The 16924-nt window shown below is 37.4% G+C and overlaps 1 protein-coding gene and 1 long non-coding RNA gene across 9 annotated transcripts; both read left to right on the plus strand.

The window, feature by feature from the left end:
• Positions 1-1081: 1081 nt before the first annotated feature.
• LOC106310685 (ethylene-responsive transcription factor WIN1-like) lies at positions 1082-2177 on the plus strand. Its single transcript, XM_013747914.1, has 2 exons — positions 1082-1244; positions 1534-2177. The coding sequence occupies exons 1-2, from the start codon at positions 1165-1167 to the stop codon at positions 2054-2056; spliced, it is 603 nt and encodes a 200-aa protein (XP_013603368.1). The 5' UTR covers positions 1082-1164; the 3' UTR covers positions 2057-2177.
• Positions 2178-6445: 4268 nt separating this feature from the next.
• On the plus strand, positions 6446-8859 carry LOC106310573. 8 transcript variants are annotated; one of them, XR_001263813.1, is made up of 5 exons: positions 6446-7082; positions 7250-7333; positions 7536-7634; positions 7740-7778; positions 7927-8859. It is a non-coding gene; the product is annotated as an uncharacterized LOC106310573 (long non-coding RNA). The 8 variants fall into 8 exon arrangements; XR_001263814.1 differs by having other exon boundaries at positions 7536-7585; positions 7740-8034; positions 8161-8859; XR_001263811.1 differs by having other exon boundaries at positions 7536-7585.
• Positions 8860-16924: the final 8065 nt, after the last annotated feature.

A 16924-nucleotide genomic window follows, 5' to 3' on the forward strand; every position in this document is an offset into this window, starting at 1 on the left:
TACTGCGCGCTACTTTCACCCCGACCACCTCCCCTTTCTGCTGCGCTTTCCTACACAGGCCCGAAAGCACTTCTGTGCACAGGATGAAAAGATATGGGGAGAGGGGGTCTCCTTGCCGGATTCCTCTAGTAGGCATCACTTTCCCTTGTGCAGCACCATTTACTAGATAAGAGTACGAGACGGAGGTGACGCACGTCATTATCCAGGATATCCATAGTTCATGAAAACCAAACCGAGCCAAGACGTTACGTAAGAACCCCCATTCTATACGGTCATAAGCCTTGCTCATGTCGGTCTTTATAGCCATGCTGCATCGGACCTTAGCCTCAGAGTGTTGAAGGTAGTGCAAAATCTCATGCGTAATCAGAACATTATCTGAAATCGCTCGCCCTTTAACAAAGGCCGACTGGTGATCGGAGATAAGGGCTGGGAGGAACGGCTGCAGGTGCCGGGTAAGGAGCTTCGCTATAATCTTGTAATGTGTGTTACACAGAGCAATCGGGCGATAATCTGCTACCTTCCTTGGTCCTTGGTCGGGCTTAATGATGTTGATATTGGACGATGCTTAGTGTTGGTTGTTAACCAACATATTACGTATATAAATGTAACATTATAATGATGACGGTTCTTAATTGATGATCATAGTATTTTGCAATTATTGACGAACACAAAAGGTTTAATTATACGTAAGTACGAAGTTATATACAAATATAAGCAAGCATCAAATGAAACAAGAGAGGTAGCTATATGATGTGGACGATTGATTAGGATGTACGTATAAGTATGCTAAAAACAATGTACACGGCCATGTGATACTTTCACCACTTGTGCCTTTTTCTACATATACACACATATATACATATAAACGATCCAACCTTTGAAAATTTAAATCGTTTTACCCTTATAACCACTCCCGAACATTAGCAATCACTATTTACCAACAACTCCAACTAAATTCTCACACTCTTTCTCTCTAATAAAACAGTGATGCGCCGATCGATGAGTACGTCAAATGTAATAAAAGTAGGAACAAGTACAACCCTTTTTATCCACCAAAAGTTTAACCTATGTATATAAATACACAACATTACCATTTACCAAACATCCATATTACATATATTACTCATCATCAACCATTCCTATTTTCTCTCTGACAGAGTAAGAATGGTACAGACGAAGAAGTTCAGAGGTGTCAGGCAACGCCATTGGGGTTCTTGGGTCGCTGAGATTCGTCATCCTCTCTTGTACCATCCTTCTTTCTTTCCCTTTTTCTGATTTGTTCATTTATTCCCTCTTTCTGATGCATTCAAGTAAGCAACCAAACATACACAACACAAAACATATATATACATGATCGTTTTACTCATTGTTTAATTTCCTCTCTTTAGCTAAGACGTGAACCTCATTTTAACATTTCTACAGTTTTTGCTACTTAATGCTGGTTAACTTAGGCTTTTTTTTTAACAAATGGTTACTTTATGGCTTATACGGACTATATATATTCTATAACATGCATGATAAATGAAAAAAAAGGAAACGGAGGATATGGCTTGGGACGTTTGAGACTGCGGAGGAGGCAGCAAGAGCCTACGACGAGGCCGCTGTTTTAATGAGCGGCCGCAACGCCAAGACTAACTTCCCTCTCAACAACAACAACACCGGAGACACGTCCGAAGGCAAAACCGACATCTCAGCCTCCTCATCATCGTCATCCCTCTCTTCCATCCTCAGCGCCAAACTGAGGAAATGCTGCAAGTCTCCTTCGCCTTCCCTCACTTGCCTCCGTCTTGACACGGCCAGCTCCCACATCGGCGTCTGGCAGAAACGCGCCGGTTCAAAATCTGATTCTAGTTGGGTCATGACGGTGGAGCTCGGCCCCTCCGGCTCAGTGGAGCTCAGTCCGTCCAGGTCCTCCCAGGAGCCAACTAGTACAGCTTCAAAAGACGATGTTGTTGGACCGGCCACTGAGGTTGGAGGCGGCGGAGAAGAAGGATTAATGGACGAGGAAGAGAAGGTTGCTTTGCAGATGATAGAGGAGCTTCTCAATACAAACTAAGTATCATTTGCTTATATTTATACTAATATACGTATCTTTATTGCTGATATACAGCCATAATTATCGTTTATACCTTTATATTTTATATCTCGTGTTTATATTTAAATGTATCAGCTTTATATTGTTTCCTAGCTATATTTCCTCATCTTGTGTCCAATAAAGTATTAATATTTGTAACTACAATCCTGAAATGACCTTTTTTCATTTTGTATTATCTGTTAGTCTTATAATTTCATTCATATTAATAGTACATGATAAGTTTATTGCAAGAGGACATTCTTTATAGCAAATTCCTAATATGGAGGTGAATTTATCTCCTGTTTAAAGCAGGCAGTACTCTTTCTAATTAAAAGTGTATTTGAAATAAACGACATCTATATAGGGACGTTGATTACTAAGTGCATCATTATCTCAGAAACCCCAGATTTCTTAATTTTTTTTTTTTTTTTTACTTTTTCGAATTTAAAAGAAAAAAAAATTAAAACGACCAATCGCAGGTCGCCACGTGTCAGTGGGACCCGCGAATAGTGTAAAAAACCTTTTAAAGACTGACTACTATTTGGTAGTTTTGGTAACCGACTTTTTAAAAAAAAATGGGTCCTATGCGAAATCCACGCGCTAAGAACCCCTCTAATATCCTTCGAGAAAGATGTTTTAAGTTTATCTTACTTATGGGCCTAATAATACTTAAAAAATTGAATAGTTTGTCAAATTAGGTCTGTAATGTATCATGGATCCCCACAATACACATGCATTTAGATTTTTGTTCTTTTTAGTGGGCGTTATTTCAAATTTAACCTGTGCGCATGATGAGACGTGACAATAACATCTAATGGATACAATTCAGACAAATTCCCAGGAATCCACACCAGACCCCAGTAGAATCTTGTATTTTGCCGTATCTATAATCTTGAATGAAGATAACTGATTGTTTTAGCCTAACTAGTAATTTAATAGAGATAAAAGCAATCAAATATTTATTTTTCATGACCTAGAGTTCACATGACCAGTACTTTAATCTTTATTATGGGGTATAAAACCTAGCTACACTCGGTATATAGTACGTATGATTCATTATCACTTGACCATCAAATGAATCATATATTCAACTTGCGTATAATGGTAGTACGTTATAAACTGCAATCGATGTATTCGCCAGCTGTAAAAAAAGATGCTTACACAAACAAAAATAGACTACTCTAGCCCTCAACAAATTACAAAAAAGTTCATTGTCTAACCGAGTGAGGAAGGTGCATTAATTAAAACCAAAGGATTTTGATTGATCATAGTCGACGTATATCTTTCATTTTAATTTTGCATATGTAAATCAGTCATCAAACGTGCGCCACCATCGCATGTATAATCATATATATATCGACGTCTAATCCTGACGTTTTGGATCAAGGACTATATATATGATTGTTATTTTTTGTTGGTAAAATGTTAAGATGAATATTTGATTGATCCACCTGCTAAATCAACGAGCACTTTGTTGCTTGTCCAACAAAACTTGTACGATTGATCATATATATGCTAACTTCGTGTAAAATGTCCAAAAGTGTTGTACTGTTGTACCAAACGCCTAAAGAAAATATTTAGTGAAAATGGCGACAGTTGATTTATATTTTTTTTTAACCCAATGCATCAATAAACATTAAAATGACACATAAATAAAGAAGAATTAATGAAGTTAGGATTCTTTAACTTTCAGAAAGTACACTTGAAGGTGAAGGCATAAGAGCATCACCATCGGTGAGGTTCTAAAAATCAGTATATTAACCATTAAATATTAATATTACAGCATAATAAAATTATCTGATTAACTTTTATTTTGTTTGTAAATGATAAGCCATTTATATCATGACAAATGGCAACTTGTGTCATAAAACCGTTTCTAAAAATCTTTTGCAAAGAAACTTTTCTAAACGTCTTTCTCCTTATGCTATTATTTTAATATTTAATTTTTTTTAGAACCCTGTGGAGCTGGTCTAACGAGTTAGGTTAAAGAAGAGCTTCATCTTTCACTTCGACAGTAGCTTGTTGGTACTTGTTGGTGCTCATATTTATGACTTGTCCCCTACTTACTTTAAACTTTCATTTAACTATTCATACTAAAATTTTCATATCGTGGGGTAGATTAAAAATACCTGTTATTTTTTTTTTTTTTTGATAAAAAAAAAAAAAAAAAATACCTGTTATTACATACAAATAGTGTGAAAAGAGGGAGAAAATGAAATAATGAGGGTAACAAGAAAGAAGAAGGTGGTGTCTTCTTTCTCTTGATAGATTTGGAACAGTGACACATTTCCTTTAACTCTCCATTGATATTGACCGTCCCTGTTTTTTAACCATCAACATCTTCTCTTCCCCATCTAACTTAACTATCAAGTGTATCTCCATCCACATTTTTTTGGGTAAAATCTCCATCCACATTATATGTCTACTTAGTTACACATATATATTACAGATAGACACCATTTTTTAAACTGTGGTCTCGCAGGTTCAACTCTCAAACTCTCTGTATGTGCGGTAGTACTGTGACTCTCCAGAAAATCATAAGGATTTTTTCTTGGATTTAGAACATCCTTTGCGATGGATCTAGTCACTATAATTTTTTATCCAAAACAGTTTAAAAAAAATTATGCCTCTTTTTTATCAGAAAAAAAACTATGCCTCTTCAACCTTAGTTTTTAAGGAAGTTCTTAAACGTCAAATAGACTAATTTTGATGAAACTTCAAGCTTTCAAATAAACTTTTTTTTTTTTTTCAGTTTTCTCTAGCTCTTTTTTTTTTTTTTTTTTTTGAACACAAACTTCATTTCATTCGTAATCAATCTTGTTCAGTACAATAGAAAGAGAGAATTATCCATCCTCTTTGTCCATAAGCATAAAATACAACACATAAATAAGCTAAGTAAGATAAGTCTTCAACCGAAGATGACAGCGAATTCGAGACGGTGCTTGAATGCGTCGGGAGAGCCTTCACGACAAAGTCGGACAGCTGGAAAATAGTCACATAATGTGACGTTACCATACCTCATCTACGAGAACTACCAAAGTAATATCAATTGCATCTTCAGGTCCCGTGGAAACCGCTACGCAAGATGGCAAACCGATTAGGAAACTGAAGCATACACTCGGCACCAAGACCGAGGAAACACCTATTTCCATAGGAAAAAGGTAAGGTGGTAATAGTGTCTCTTCTGCAGAGGAGAATGGTCGAAAGAGAACCAAGGTTAACACGCCGGACATCTCTGATAAAAAAACCCCATCACCAAAGACAATAACAATCTGAAACACTTTTTCATTCTTGAGTTTGTGCTTTGGTAACCCATTACACCTAACCTGCTCGGAGCAAAAGGCGTCGGATTTTGGCTGTTTGACAGTGCCATAAGAGAGGTCACCGGAGATACGTCGGAGAGAAACAGTACAGCCGTTGAGGAGGATCCACACAAGGACAGAGAGCACCACTTTAGGAGACGAGTAGAGTGAAGAAACATCTAAGGAATTAAGGTCTGGTCTCATGGAGATTTGAGATCTGATGCCTGAAAGCTGGGAGAGAACAAAATACAGTAGGATAAGAGGCTCAGTCCTTACCAGAGACGGAAGGGAAGAGCTCGTTAGATAAGAACTATGCTCCAAAGGCGGATGAAAGTACGAGACAGACTCGATCTCTTGACCCGTCCAACAGCTACTAGAGCGAGGTTCATCGGGAACTCTCCCTAAGAACCAGAGCACAACGGTGGCGAGAGAATCCTCTCGACTCGTCGCTAGAGCAGAAACCATCTAAGGAGAAAAGGACTGCCGGTAGATCTGAGACGAAGAGTCCTTGGCTTCGTCGTTGCGTCCTTCGGGGTCTCCCTCCTCCGATAGAACAAAGATTGTAACACAGTAACAAACAATAGAGAAAGTGAGAGAAAGCCATGAAGATGAAAGAGCTTGATGTTGCCGATGATAGTGCCCAGCGCCGGCGAGAAAACGCTTCACCGGCGCCGGAGAAAGAAGATATGGGATGTGCCTCGAAGATAGAGAAAATAGATCTGCGTTTTTTATTGAGGGGGAGAGTTTATAATAGATTAGTTTTCGCTTTTTTCATTTTAGTTTATTTGACATTTAAGAATATATTTTTTAAATCAGTGATGTTTTCATTATTCTAAACAACATCTTTATATATAAAGTTGAGTTTGTTCACTCCTGAGGGCTCCACGTCAAATTCCAGCTCAGAAAGTTGAAGCCCCTGGTGTCGACATGTGTCCCGCTTCTCCCAAAACGCAGCACTTCATTTATTCAGAATTCAGATGGGCTTGGCAATCGGGTGGGTTTTTGTTATAAAGCGTATATCTTTAGGGTTTTGGGGTAATAATTTTGTATGTCGTAGGCAGCCCCGATGGCCCGTTATCGGGAACCCTAATGAAAAAACATCAGTCTTCATCTTCAACCATTTCTAGGGTTCTTAACGTTCTGCAACTTCTGATTTTTAAAACCGACCATGGCGTTTCGACTGGGTTACGGGAACCTATTAATCATGCCAGTATCTGGTTTAATCCTTCGTTCATATTGATTCCGCTGGAGTTCTTAGCACCGGCAATGGAAAACCTGAACCGTTACGGACTGTTCAATCGTCATCATTAGCGACCTTCTTATTCCTTCTCCCCCCCCCCACTCCTTCCATAATTTCTCATTCATTGCATCATCTCTGCTCCCGGTAAATATGCATCTATAAATAGATATAAGTTTTGATACCATAAACTTGATCTGTTCATCCCTCGCAATCATAATAACTCTTACAACTTTCTTTGAGAAGAATGGCGAACTCCTCTCTCGTCCTTTCTGACTTGAAGGTCGGGCATTCAAGCAGCTTTTTGATTACCATGGTGTTCAGCCATTGAATTTTGTTTTCAGTTATTGATTTGGTGATGAAGTGCAAGCATATAATGATTGAATTCTTATCGGTTTGAAATTCTTTCAGACAATGATTCCGATGTCTTGGAGTTTCCAGTTAAGCAGAGTAAAAAAAATCCCAAACAGTAAGAATTGATCTCTATGATTTGCTTCTCACTCAGCTTAGGGCTTTGGAATAGTTGACATTGTTCTTTGATTTGATTTTTGGGTTGTTCTAAGTTTTGTTTATGTTTCTTCTTTGTGTTGGTCCATTGTGATTGAAGAAACAACTCAATTATGTTCTTCACTGCAGGATCTGAACCGTGGCAGTAGAATCTTCTTATGGCTGAGTAAAAATCACACCTCCAAGCTAAGGAAGACAAATGACTGAAAACAGGTGTTTTGTGTTATATTCTTACCACGCTTTTCCTTAGTATTGGTTTGAAATCCCAGAATGTTTTGGCCACAATCATACACTACTACTGTGATCAGAGTTTTATATTTTATAGTATTTGTTTCCACTTCTTTTGTATTAGCCAAGTACAAGATGATGATCTTATTCTTCAAGAAGCTGATATCTGTTTCTATTTCTCTTGCAGCAGGACGAGAATGCAATTGAAAATGAGGCGCCTCCTCCTCCACTCCCAAGGTTCCAGCTCCTTTTGCAAAACCTTGACCTTTCGGACACAAGTACACATGTTCGGTTTTATGTGCTTAGATTGGTGTTTATATAAATCAAAACTTATTTTCCCATATTTTATTCTAGGATTGTCTTTAATTCACCCTTTTGATTTTTCTTTCAGGATCTCCGGTCAATCACCTATCAAGAGTTGGTTTCAAAGGTTTTGCTTGCCAATGAGTGACGTTCCATACATATTTCAATGATATAGGAAACAATTTATTGAGTATCTTTCTTTATTTCTGTTCTGTGAATCTTTTATGTCATAAGCGTTCTATGATGGTTGATGTTTTTGATTTTGATATTTGCAGGTGAGCCACGAAACTGTTTGCTTCATAGTGGATGGAGCATGTTTGTTTCGTTGATGTGAAGTATCTAATTCTTCTATAGAGGCGAGAATGTGGAATTACGTGAGATGTGTAAGTCCACATAGAGTCTGATGAATAATACTCCATAAACATGAGATTTAAATGAGACGTAATGCGGTTTTAAATTACTAAATCCACCTAAGTGGACAATTTACGTTGGTATTGTTGAGCTTGAAGGTGATGGTCGCAATTGGTATAAGGTGGAATTGGCAAACCGTGAATTATAATTTTTGGAATTAAGGGCAGATTCCTTGCTTGGTATGCACCGGGTCAAGAGTCAGTCTATTTCAGAAGAGATCGTGAAGAATGCACCAGTTCCTGCGATTTTTTATGAGAACTCTGTTGACCGTGTTTTGTTGATTGTGGAGGTTAAAGAAGAGGCACTTCCTCAGATTTTTTTTTTCTTCATCAGAAGCCTTGATAAGAAAGAACCAGTTCCTGAGATGATTCCAATGGCAGCTTAGTGATGCCCTTTACCAGAAGCATTAGAAACAGTTGAATCACTTGAAAAAGTATTAAAGAGGACGAATTAAGTAAGAGGGAAGACTCAATGCAGAAAAATGCATCAACGGATCAGTTGCAGTCACCAATTTATATTAAAGTGAACAGGGGAGGAGCTTGATATTTTTGTAAACGATGGAGGCTCTATCATGGAGAATCGAGGATAGTCTCTCAAGTGGCATATGGAGTTATTACACAGTGTCTTTATAATTAATCCAACTCTCAGAACAGATTTTTTTATCAATCTCAAAAATTTTGTTACGTCTTTTTCTCTGTTTTTCAATAAATGTTAAGAGCTCTGCAAATCTGTCAAGAGCACTTAAATTGTAAACGAAAGTCCTCTTATTCACGTTTGATATCGTGATAACATTTATATGTAACGGCATAGTATGTAACCTACATCTATACACACTATGTTACAGAACGTAACCGACCTATATATGGCCAAATACTTCATCATGGTTACAAACATCCAACTTGAATACAAAAAAAACACTTAACTCAAGATTTGTATTTATAAAAATTTGTAAATCATTTTTAATTTAAACCAACTGCAATTTATAAACTACCTTCTGATAAAAACTTCATGCTAAAGTACAAGATGCATCATGAATAGTTATTCGATTGTTTCTTATAAATTTTGAGATCTGAGATTAATATGTACTGTACAAATTAAATAGAATAAAAGTAATGACTGTTTTGTTAAAATGTGTGAACATAAAAGAAAAACATATATAATTGTGGGATTATATTGACCATATGTTGAATGTGTCACTAAAATTTCTAAAATGGAAAAGTAAAATAAATAAGATAAAATTGTTGTAAAACAATTATGAACCTTAATGCTATTTTTAGTTAAAATAAATTAAAAATAATTTTCTCATTAATTTATTCACGGGCGGGTTTACCCTAAATTTAAAAATTTTAGTTAATTGTATTGAGAATGAAACTGAATAAAGAGTAACAATCAACAAAATAATGATTCATACTAATATAGAACAAAACATTTTAAAATAAAAACAAATATTAAACAAAAAATCAAAAATATATATTCTAACTATTTAAATTATTTTCAAACTATCATCCCGTCCGTAGGGCGGGTCGGCCCTAGTTTAATATATTTTAAGATTTGTAACCAATTATATAATCCCAATTTTATTAATCAGTTGAATCAGTTTTATTTAATAATATTTTATATAACCAAATGATATAAAAGTTAGATATTCTTAATCAAAGTGTATTAACCTTAAACATCAAATAAAATGAAAAGGAAAAAAATATCAAAATTGTATAATTGTTGTGAATCAAGAGAAAGGAGGAACGGTTGTTCTTATTATTATTCCATATACCACAATACATATATATAGGAATACAAGACTAGGGTTTAGAACCACTAGAAGATGGGCTTATAAGCCTATTGAGTTTTAAAGAAATAAGAATGAGTGGTTTCCATATTGAAACAATGGGCGAAGGAAACAAAGAGTTCCTTCAGATATATGTATAAAATCGCCCAAGGCCATAATAAGTCCTAAAGACTATACATGCATTCTCTACTGACCTAGACTATGCATAGACCATTATGATAGAGGCTAAAAACCTGCGAAAATATACACTTTATGGCACGACCGGATTTGCCATCTTGGTCCAAACATGATACTAAAATTGTTATTCAAAAGGCACACATTAAAAGATAAGAAAAGTTATCCCAACGAATCTCACGTGTGTAGCATGTACACAAGGGAAACTCATTAGGCCATCACCAGTAAAACGGCTACGAGCCCCTTTTTCATAAATAAAGACTATATGTCTAGATAATACTGGTGAATACATGTCTCAAGCGTTTAAATGATTATGGTATGTCCATGGAGGTAAGTGTGGGCAATTTTGTGATACATGTCCATACCAAGAACGGCTTGGCCGAAATCGATTATGCCATTCTCATTCATGCTCCTTTTATTTTCCGAGGATTATTTTATTTGGAACCGATAGGTCTTTTACGTTTCAAGCGCTCTTTAGACTCATTAGCAGTTTGATAATGTCCTTCTGAGACATCCATTTTAATTGGAGCATTTACAACTAGTACTTGTGACTTAATCACTTTCTTAGGGTCAGTAAATGAGCCTGGCAACTCATATGCTAATCTTTGTAATAGAATTATCTCCATACATTCATTTTGGACTACTATTTACGTTCTTTAGTCCGAGGATCAATGATAATTCATTCAACTCATTCATTCTCCAGCTGTTTATTTTCCCTCCTTAATGTTGGATAGACTAACTATGAGTCTTTAAATAAAATTTATAAATCTTCAAGATTTTATCATCAATGGAGATCATATCCAACATATTCATAACCTCCTTTGAGGTCCCATCTTTTAGTTGTATGGTAGAGAAATTACAACTTGTGCAAATTTTCTAGATGGGGATCTTTGGTTCCCGACCCAAAACCAATTTAATAGGGAGAGTTTTTAATTACTCTTTGGCATTACACGAATCATTGCTGCTGCATCTTATGTATGAACATTAGCTACAATATGTTCATCATGTATATCCACATGCATAAAATAATCATCAACGGCTTTTGAATTCACCAGTTTTACCAATTAGTCTAGCAAACATATGGTTGCGATTTATGACAAGGATACATACGACCTTCTTGTCGATGCATTAACATATGATGGATGATCTGTCCACCGGTGGGTGATCAAGCCCACAAACATGTCATTGTTTAAATACGTTCTAAATCTATTTGACTGGTGAAAACCGTATTCTTATATTGCATTGTAAGCAAGCAGCATATAGCAGATCATTCGTAAGAATCTTCTGGTTCTTCAACTAATATGCTTGTGATTATCTTTCGCATCATTACTAAACCGGAATGGCATAACTGGTTTGCCAAACATTACACTTTCAGTAAACTTCTGGTTTACTATTACATTTATCTCAATTTTCTAATCATTGTGTAGTATAATACAATAGTGTTTTGGTGATACTTCTGATTGAATGTATTCAACATTTCCCTTTACTTATTGTCTCAACATTATTAGATTCTAAATCCGCTGGTTATTTATAAATGACTCCTCAAGTTTATTTCCAGTGTGGACATACTTTTGGATGTTTCATTTATTATATAAAATGTGAGATTCTTTAAATCTTCCCCTCGAGATGATACTACTAAAAGTTTATTAATCTCGAATGAATCTCATTTTTGAATGAACAACATACCCTACATAGGTTATGTATTCTTTCTCATATCCTTCTTAATTTTGAGACTTAGAATATAATGCAATAAGGACATTAAATTGCATTCTTATGTACAATAATATTATGTACTCTTCAAGACATTCATATATATCATTCTATAAGGTTTTACTACCTTGTATTGTACTCACAATATTTTTTTTTCGTCTTTAGATGATTGAATCATATCTCTTTTTTCATTACCATCTTTATCATCTCAAATTCAAGTGAGAGTATGAGTTCGAAAAAAAAAAACTCTTTGGATCTTGACCTTATTTATATCCACATTCACGTCTAAAACCACTTTTATATACACTTTCTTGACCAGTGTTGATTTTCTGTCTCAATATAAAATGTTATATTCTCTTCAAGATAATGATTATAATCAACTAGACTTGATTTATCATTTTACATCAAAAGCTCATTATTTTTCTCAGTCTCAAAGAAACAAATATAGTTATAAACTTAGATATATTTACAGGCTCCAGATCTTGTAATCTTTAGATGCAAAATAAATAATGAGCTTTAGGTAATCACATTGATCATACTTTTCTTTTAATTATTTTAAAGAATTTGTGGAATTTTTTTTTTATGGTCAAGCCTTATACAATGGTAATGAAATATAATTTGTATATAGGCAAGATTATATGATAATGACATTATCATGAGTACCTTACTATGTGTTAAAATAAATAATAATTTCACAGTAATGATAATATATACTAGTTTATTACTATCATGCTTTTATTTTAGGAGCCAATATTCAATTCTCTAAACAATAGCTAGATGGCGTATACCAAAAAAATTTCATGCACCTTATTATTATTATTTTTTTTTTGAATAAAGGCTTTCTTAAATTTAAAACAAAAGACCCAAAATGTTTTACAAGCCCAGCCCATCTTAGAATCACATAGTTGAACCAAATTAAACCTATTAGCCAAATTAAACCCATTAGCCCAACAGATTAGTTAATAGAAAGAGGAGAATTGGAAAGACGAGAGTTGCGGAGGACGATGGTGTGATCGGAAACAGAGAGAGATCAAGTTGATTGGAACCATAGTTGCATCATTTGAGATGAGCGAGTAGGATTTGAATCTTTGAAGCTCTGGATTTTGTTCCTTATCTGTCGATCAATCAAGGTGGAGATGGCTTCAATAGATCGGAAAGTGTTCGTATGCAGTCTGTGATAGAATATGCCTCCTATATTCTTGCATATTCCAATTCTGTTAATATCATCTTCTGTATTATAGGAATAGCTGATTCACGATTGTAACAGTCGAGGCTTTATATACCTCTGTAATTGATGTTAATAAACCAAGAGAGTTATTCAAACTAGTATGGTATCAGAGCAGGATTCTCTTTGATCTTGTTTCTCTTCTTTTTCGAATTCTCTAAATCGTTATCTCTCAAACTGTTCTTCTTCAATCGATTCATCATGACTACGGTTGAGGCGGCATTTGGAGTGACGAACATCAAAACGCACATTCCGTTAGTGCTTGATCTTGATGTGTTTAACTATGACGCGTGGAGAGAACTATTTCTCACGCATTGCTTGACGTTTGACGTCCTAGGTCACCTCGACGGCACGGCACTTCCTACTGGCGACGACGATCTGCAATGGAAGAAGCGCGACGGTCTTGTCAAACTCTGGATTTACGGGACCCTAGCTCCCCCACTGTTTAAATCCTCATTCAAGACCGGTGGCTCTGCTCGGGACATATGGATTCGCATCGAGAATCAGTTCCGCAACAACAAGGAGTCGCGTGCTATCCAGCTGGATAATGATCTTCGCACAAAGGAAATTGGAGATCAGTCAATCCGTGAATATTCTCAAGGGCTCAAGTCAACTGCTGACCTTTTGGAGAACGTCGATGCTGTCGTACCCGACAAGACTCTAGTCATGTATATGCTGAACGGGTTGAATGAGAAATTTGATCACATAATCAACGTGATCAAGCATCAAAAACCGTTTCCTACGTTTGAAGAGGCTCGCAACATGCTTGAGCTCGAGGAAACACGTTTGAAGAAACCTCACAGAGCCACTGGTTCACAAGCTGATCACTCATCATCATCAACGGCGCTTGTCACTTCAGTTCCGGAGACGCGCCAGGATAATCAGCACCGTCAACAGAACCGTGGAGGCAGAGGAAATAGACGAGGGAACAGAGGAAAAGGCCGGTACAACAACAACTTCAACAACCGTCAATCTCACATGCCATGGAACATACCACCGCAGTACTGGAATGCTTTCAACAACTGGCAGCATCAACCACAAAACCAATGGATGCAATATCAAGGATACCCTACGCATCAGCGCCAGGTCCAACCAAGACCAGCGTTTCAGGCACCTAATGAGGTGCATCTGATGGATAATGCATTCCAACCGACGAGGGACTTCTCGGAGATGTTCAACACTATGACCTTGGCGGAACCAAACAGCAACTGGTACATGGACTCTGGAGCCACGTCGCACCTCTCTTCCACACCAGGTAACCTCCAATCTGTTGATAAGTTGAACACCGAAAACACTGTCATAGTGGGAAACGGCTCTTCTATTCCAAGCACCTCTCTTCCACACCAGGTAACCTCCAATGAACACCGAAAACACTGTCATAGTGGGAAACGGCTCTTCTATTCCAATTCATTCTAGTGGGAAATCTTTCATTCACTCCACTGCTCGTCCTTTACATCTTAATAATGTTCTTGTTGCACCAAATATCATTAAAAATCTGATCTCTGTTCGAAAATTTACGAAAGATAATTGGTGTTCTGTGGAGTTTGATCCGTTTGGTTTTTCTGTGAAGGATCTTCTGTCTCAGAAAACTCTACTCCGCAGTGAAAGTTCAGGAGATCTCTATTCTGTTCCACATCATCTCTCCCGAACTCAAGAACATTCTGCATTTGTTTCAGCGTCTCCTTCTTTATGGCATAAGCGCTTGGCACACTCTAATAATGAGACGTTAAAATCTCTGATCTCCTCGTGCTCTTTTTCATGTAATAAAGACAGCATCCCATTTTGTGATGCTTGTCAACTGGGTAAACACATCAAGCTTCCTTTCTCAAATTCATCAAATAAAACGTCTAAACCTTTTGAAATTATTCATTCAGATGTCTGGACATCCCCAGTCTCAAGTCTAAGTGGTATTCGTTATTATGTTCTTTTTCTTGATGATTTTTCTCATTATCTTTGGGTTTATCCACTGCGACAAAAGAGTGATGTTTTCTCTAAATACATTCATTTTGCTTCATATGTCAAAACTCAATTTGGGGTACCCATTAAAGCACTTCAATGTGATAATGGAGGGGAATACAATAATTCCCAGTTCACAAAATTCTTGGCCGACAATGGCACTGTTTTCAGATTCTCATGTCCTCACACCTCTCAACAAAATGGGAAATCTGAGAGGATGATACGAACCATAAACAATGCCATTCGTTCGCTCCTCTTTCAGGCTCAGATGTCCCCAACATACTGGGTTGAAGCTCTTCATGTTGCTGCTCATATCATCAATATCCTTCCATCTTCCTCTATAAATCGCAGCACTCCTCATTCTATTCTCTTTGGTCGCAGTCCGACGTATGATCACCTACGGGTCTTCGGCTGCCTTTGTTTCCCCAATGTCAATCACTCTCATCTTCACAAACTCTCTGCTAGGTCCACACCTTGCTTGTTCTTGGGCTACCCCATTAACCATCGTGGTTATAGGTGTCTTGACCTTAAGACCAATCGTATCATAACCTCCAGACATGTTGTGTTTGATGAGTTAACTTTTCCAGGTGCGCAAAAGCTATCTTCAAATCTGTCATCCTACACCTTTCTTGATAGCGCTCCTTCTCCTATCTTCAAAACTATTTTACAAAATCAGCCGACTCCCATTTCTGCTTCAAACACTAATTCAACTTCTCCTACTCTTCCAAGTTCTCCCACTCTTCCTCAAGTCAATCCACCTACTCAAAGAATGACTACAAGAGGTCAACTAGGAATTGTTAAACCAAAGAAAATTTTCACTCTTCTTACCTCTTCTAGCTCTCGGATTCCAACCAACCACCAAAAAGCTTTAGCTGATCCCAAGTGGAATCCCTCTATGACAGAGGAGTACGATGCACAGATTATCAATAAGACATGGAGGCTGGTGCCTCGGCCTTTTGGTGCTAACGTAATTAACTCTTTATGGTTGTATAAGTTGAAGCATGATGCAGATGGAAACCCAACGAGGCACAAATCGAGGCTAGTCGCAAATGGTAAAAGACAAGAGGAGGGCATTGACTTTGATGAAACATTCAGTCCTGTGGTCAAGCCTGCAACAATACGAATGGTATTAAATCTTGCTCTAAATCGCGGTTGGGAGATGAAGCAATTAGATGTCAAGAATGCCTTCTTACATGGCTCAATCACAGAGGACATATATATGCATCAGCCACCAGGTTTTGTAGACAAGAAGCATCCTCACCATGTCTGCAAATTGGAGAAAGCTCTGTATGGCCTAAAACAAGCGCCACGGGCATGGAATGCGAGATTCAGCAGCTTCATGACCAAACTCGGCTTTGTCACCACCAAATCTGATGCTTCTCTGTTCGTCTACAAGCACAAAGGCGATCTTGCGTATCTCTTACTGTATGTAGATGATATAATATTGACTGGCTCGAGCTCCCTCTTGCTGCAGAATATCACGTCTAGACTGAAACAGGAGTTTCCGATGTCGGACATGGGACGTCTGTCTTATTTTTTGGGTATTAAGGTTGACTATAACAAAGCTGGAATCTTCCTGTCTCAGAAACATTATGCTTCGGAGATCATTGAAAGAGCGGAGATGTCACACTGCAAACCGATATCAACACCCGCTGACGTAAACTCCAAGCTTTCTGCTGACGTTGGCGACAAAGTCCCTGACCCGAAACAATACCGGAGCCTGGCGGGGGCATTGCAGTACCTCACCATAACACGACCAGACATAGCGTACGCTGTTCAACAGGTCTGTCTCTTCATGCATGACCCCAGAACTCCGCATCTCACGGCTCTCAAGCGCATCATTCGCTACATTCAAGGAACACAAGGTCACGGTCTCCAAATGTTTAAGTCCAAGGTTGACACTCTCATTGCATACTCAGACGCCGACTGGGCGGGTTGTCCAGACACACGACGCTCAACCTCCGGTTACTGTGTCTATCTAGGTGACAACCTCATCTCGTGGTCTTCAAAA

The sequence above is a fragment of the Brassica oleracea genome, chromosome C8, assembly GCF_000695525.1.
Source record: "Brassica oleracea var. oleracea cultivar TO1000 chromosome C8, BOL, whole genome shotgun sequence".
Classification (NCBI taxonomy): Eukaryota; Viridiplantae; Streptophyta; class Magnoliopsida; order Brassicales; family Brassicaceae; genus Brassica; species Brassica oleracea.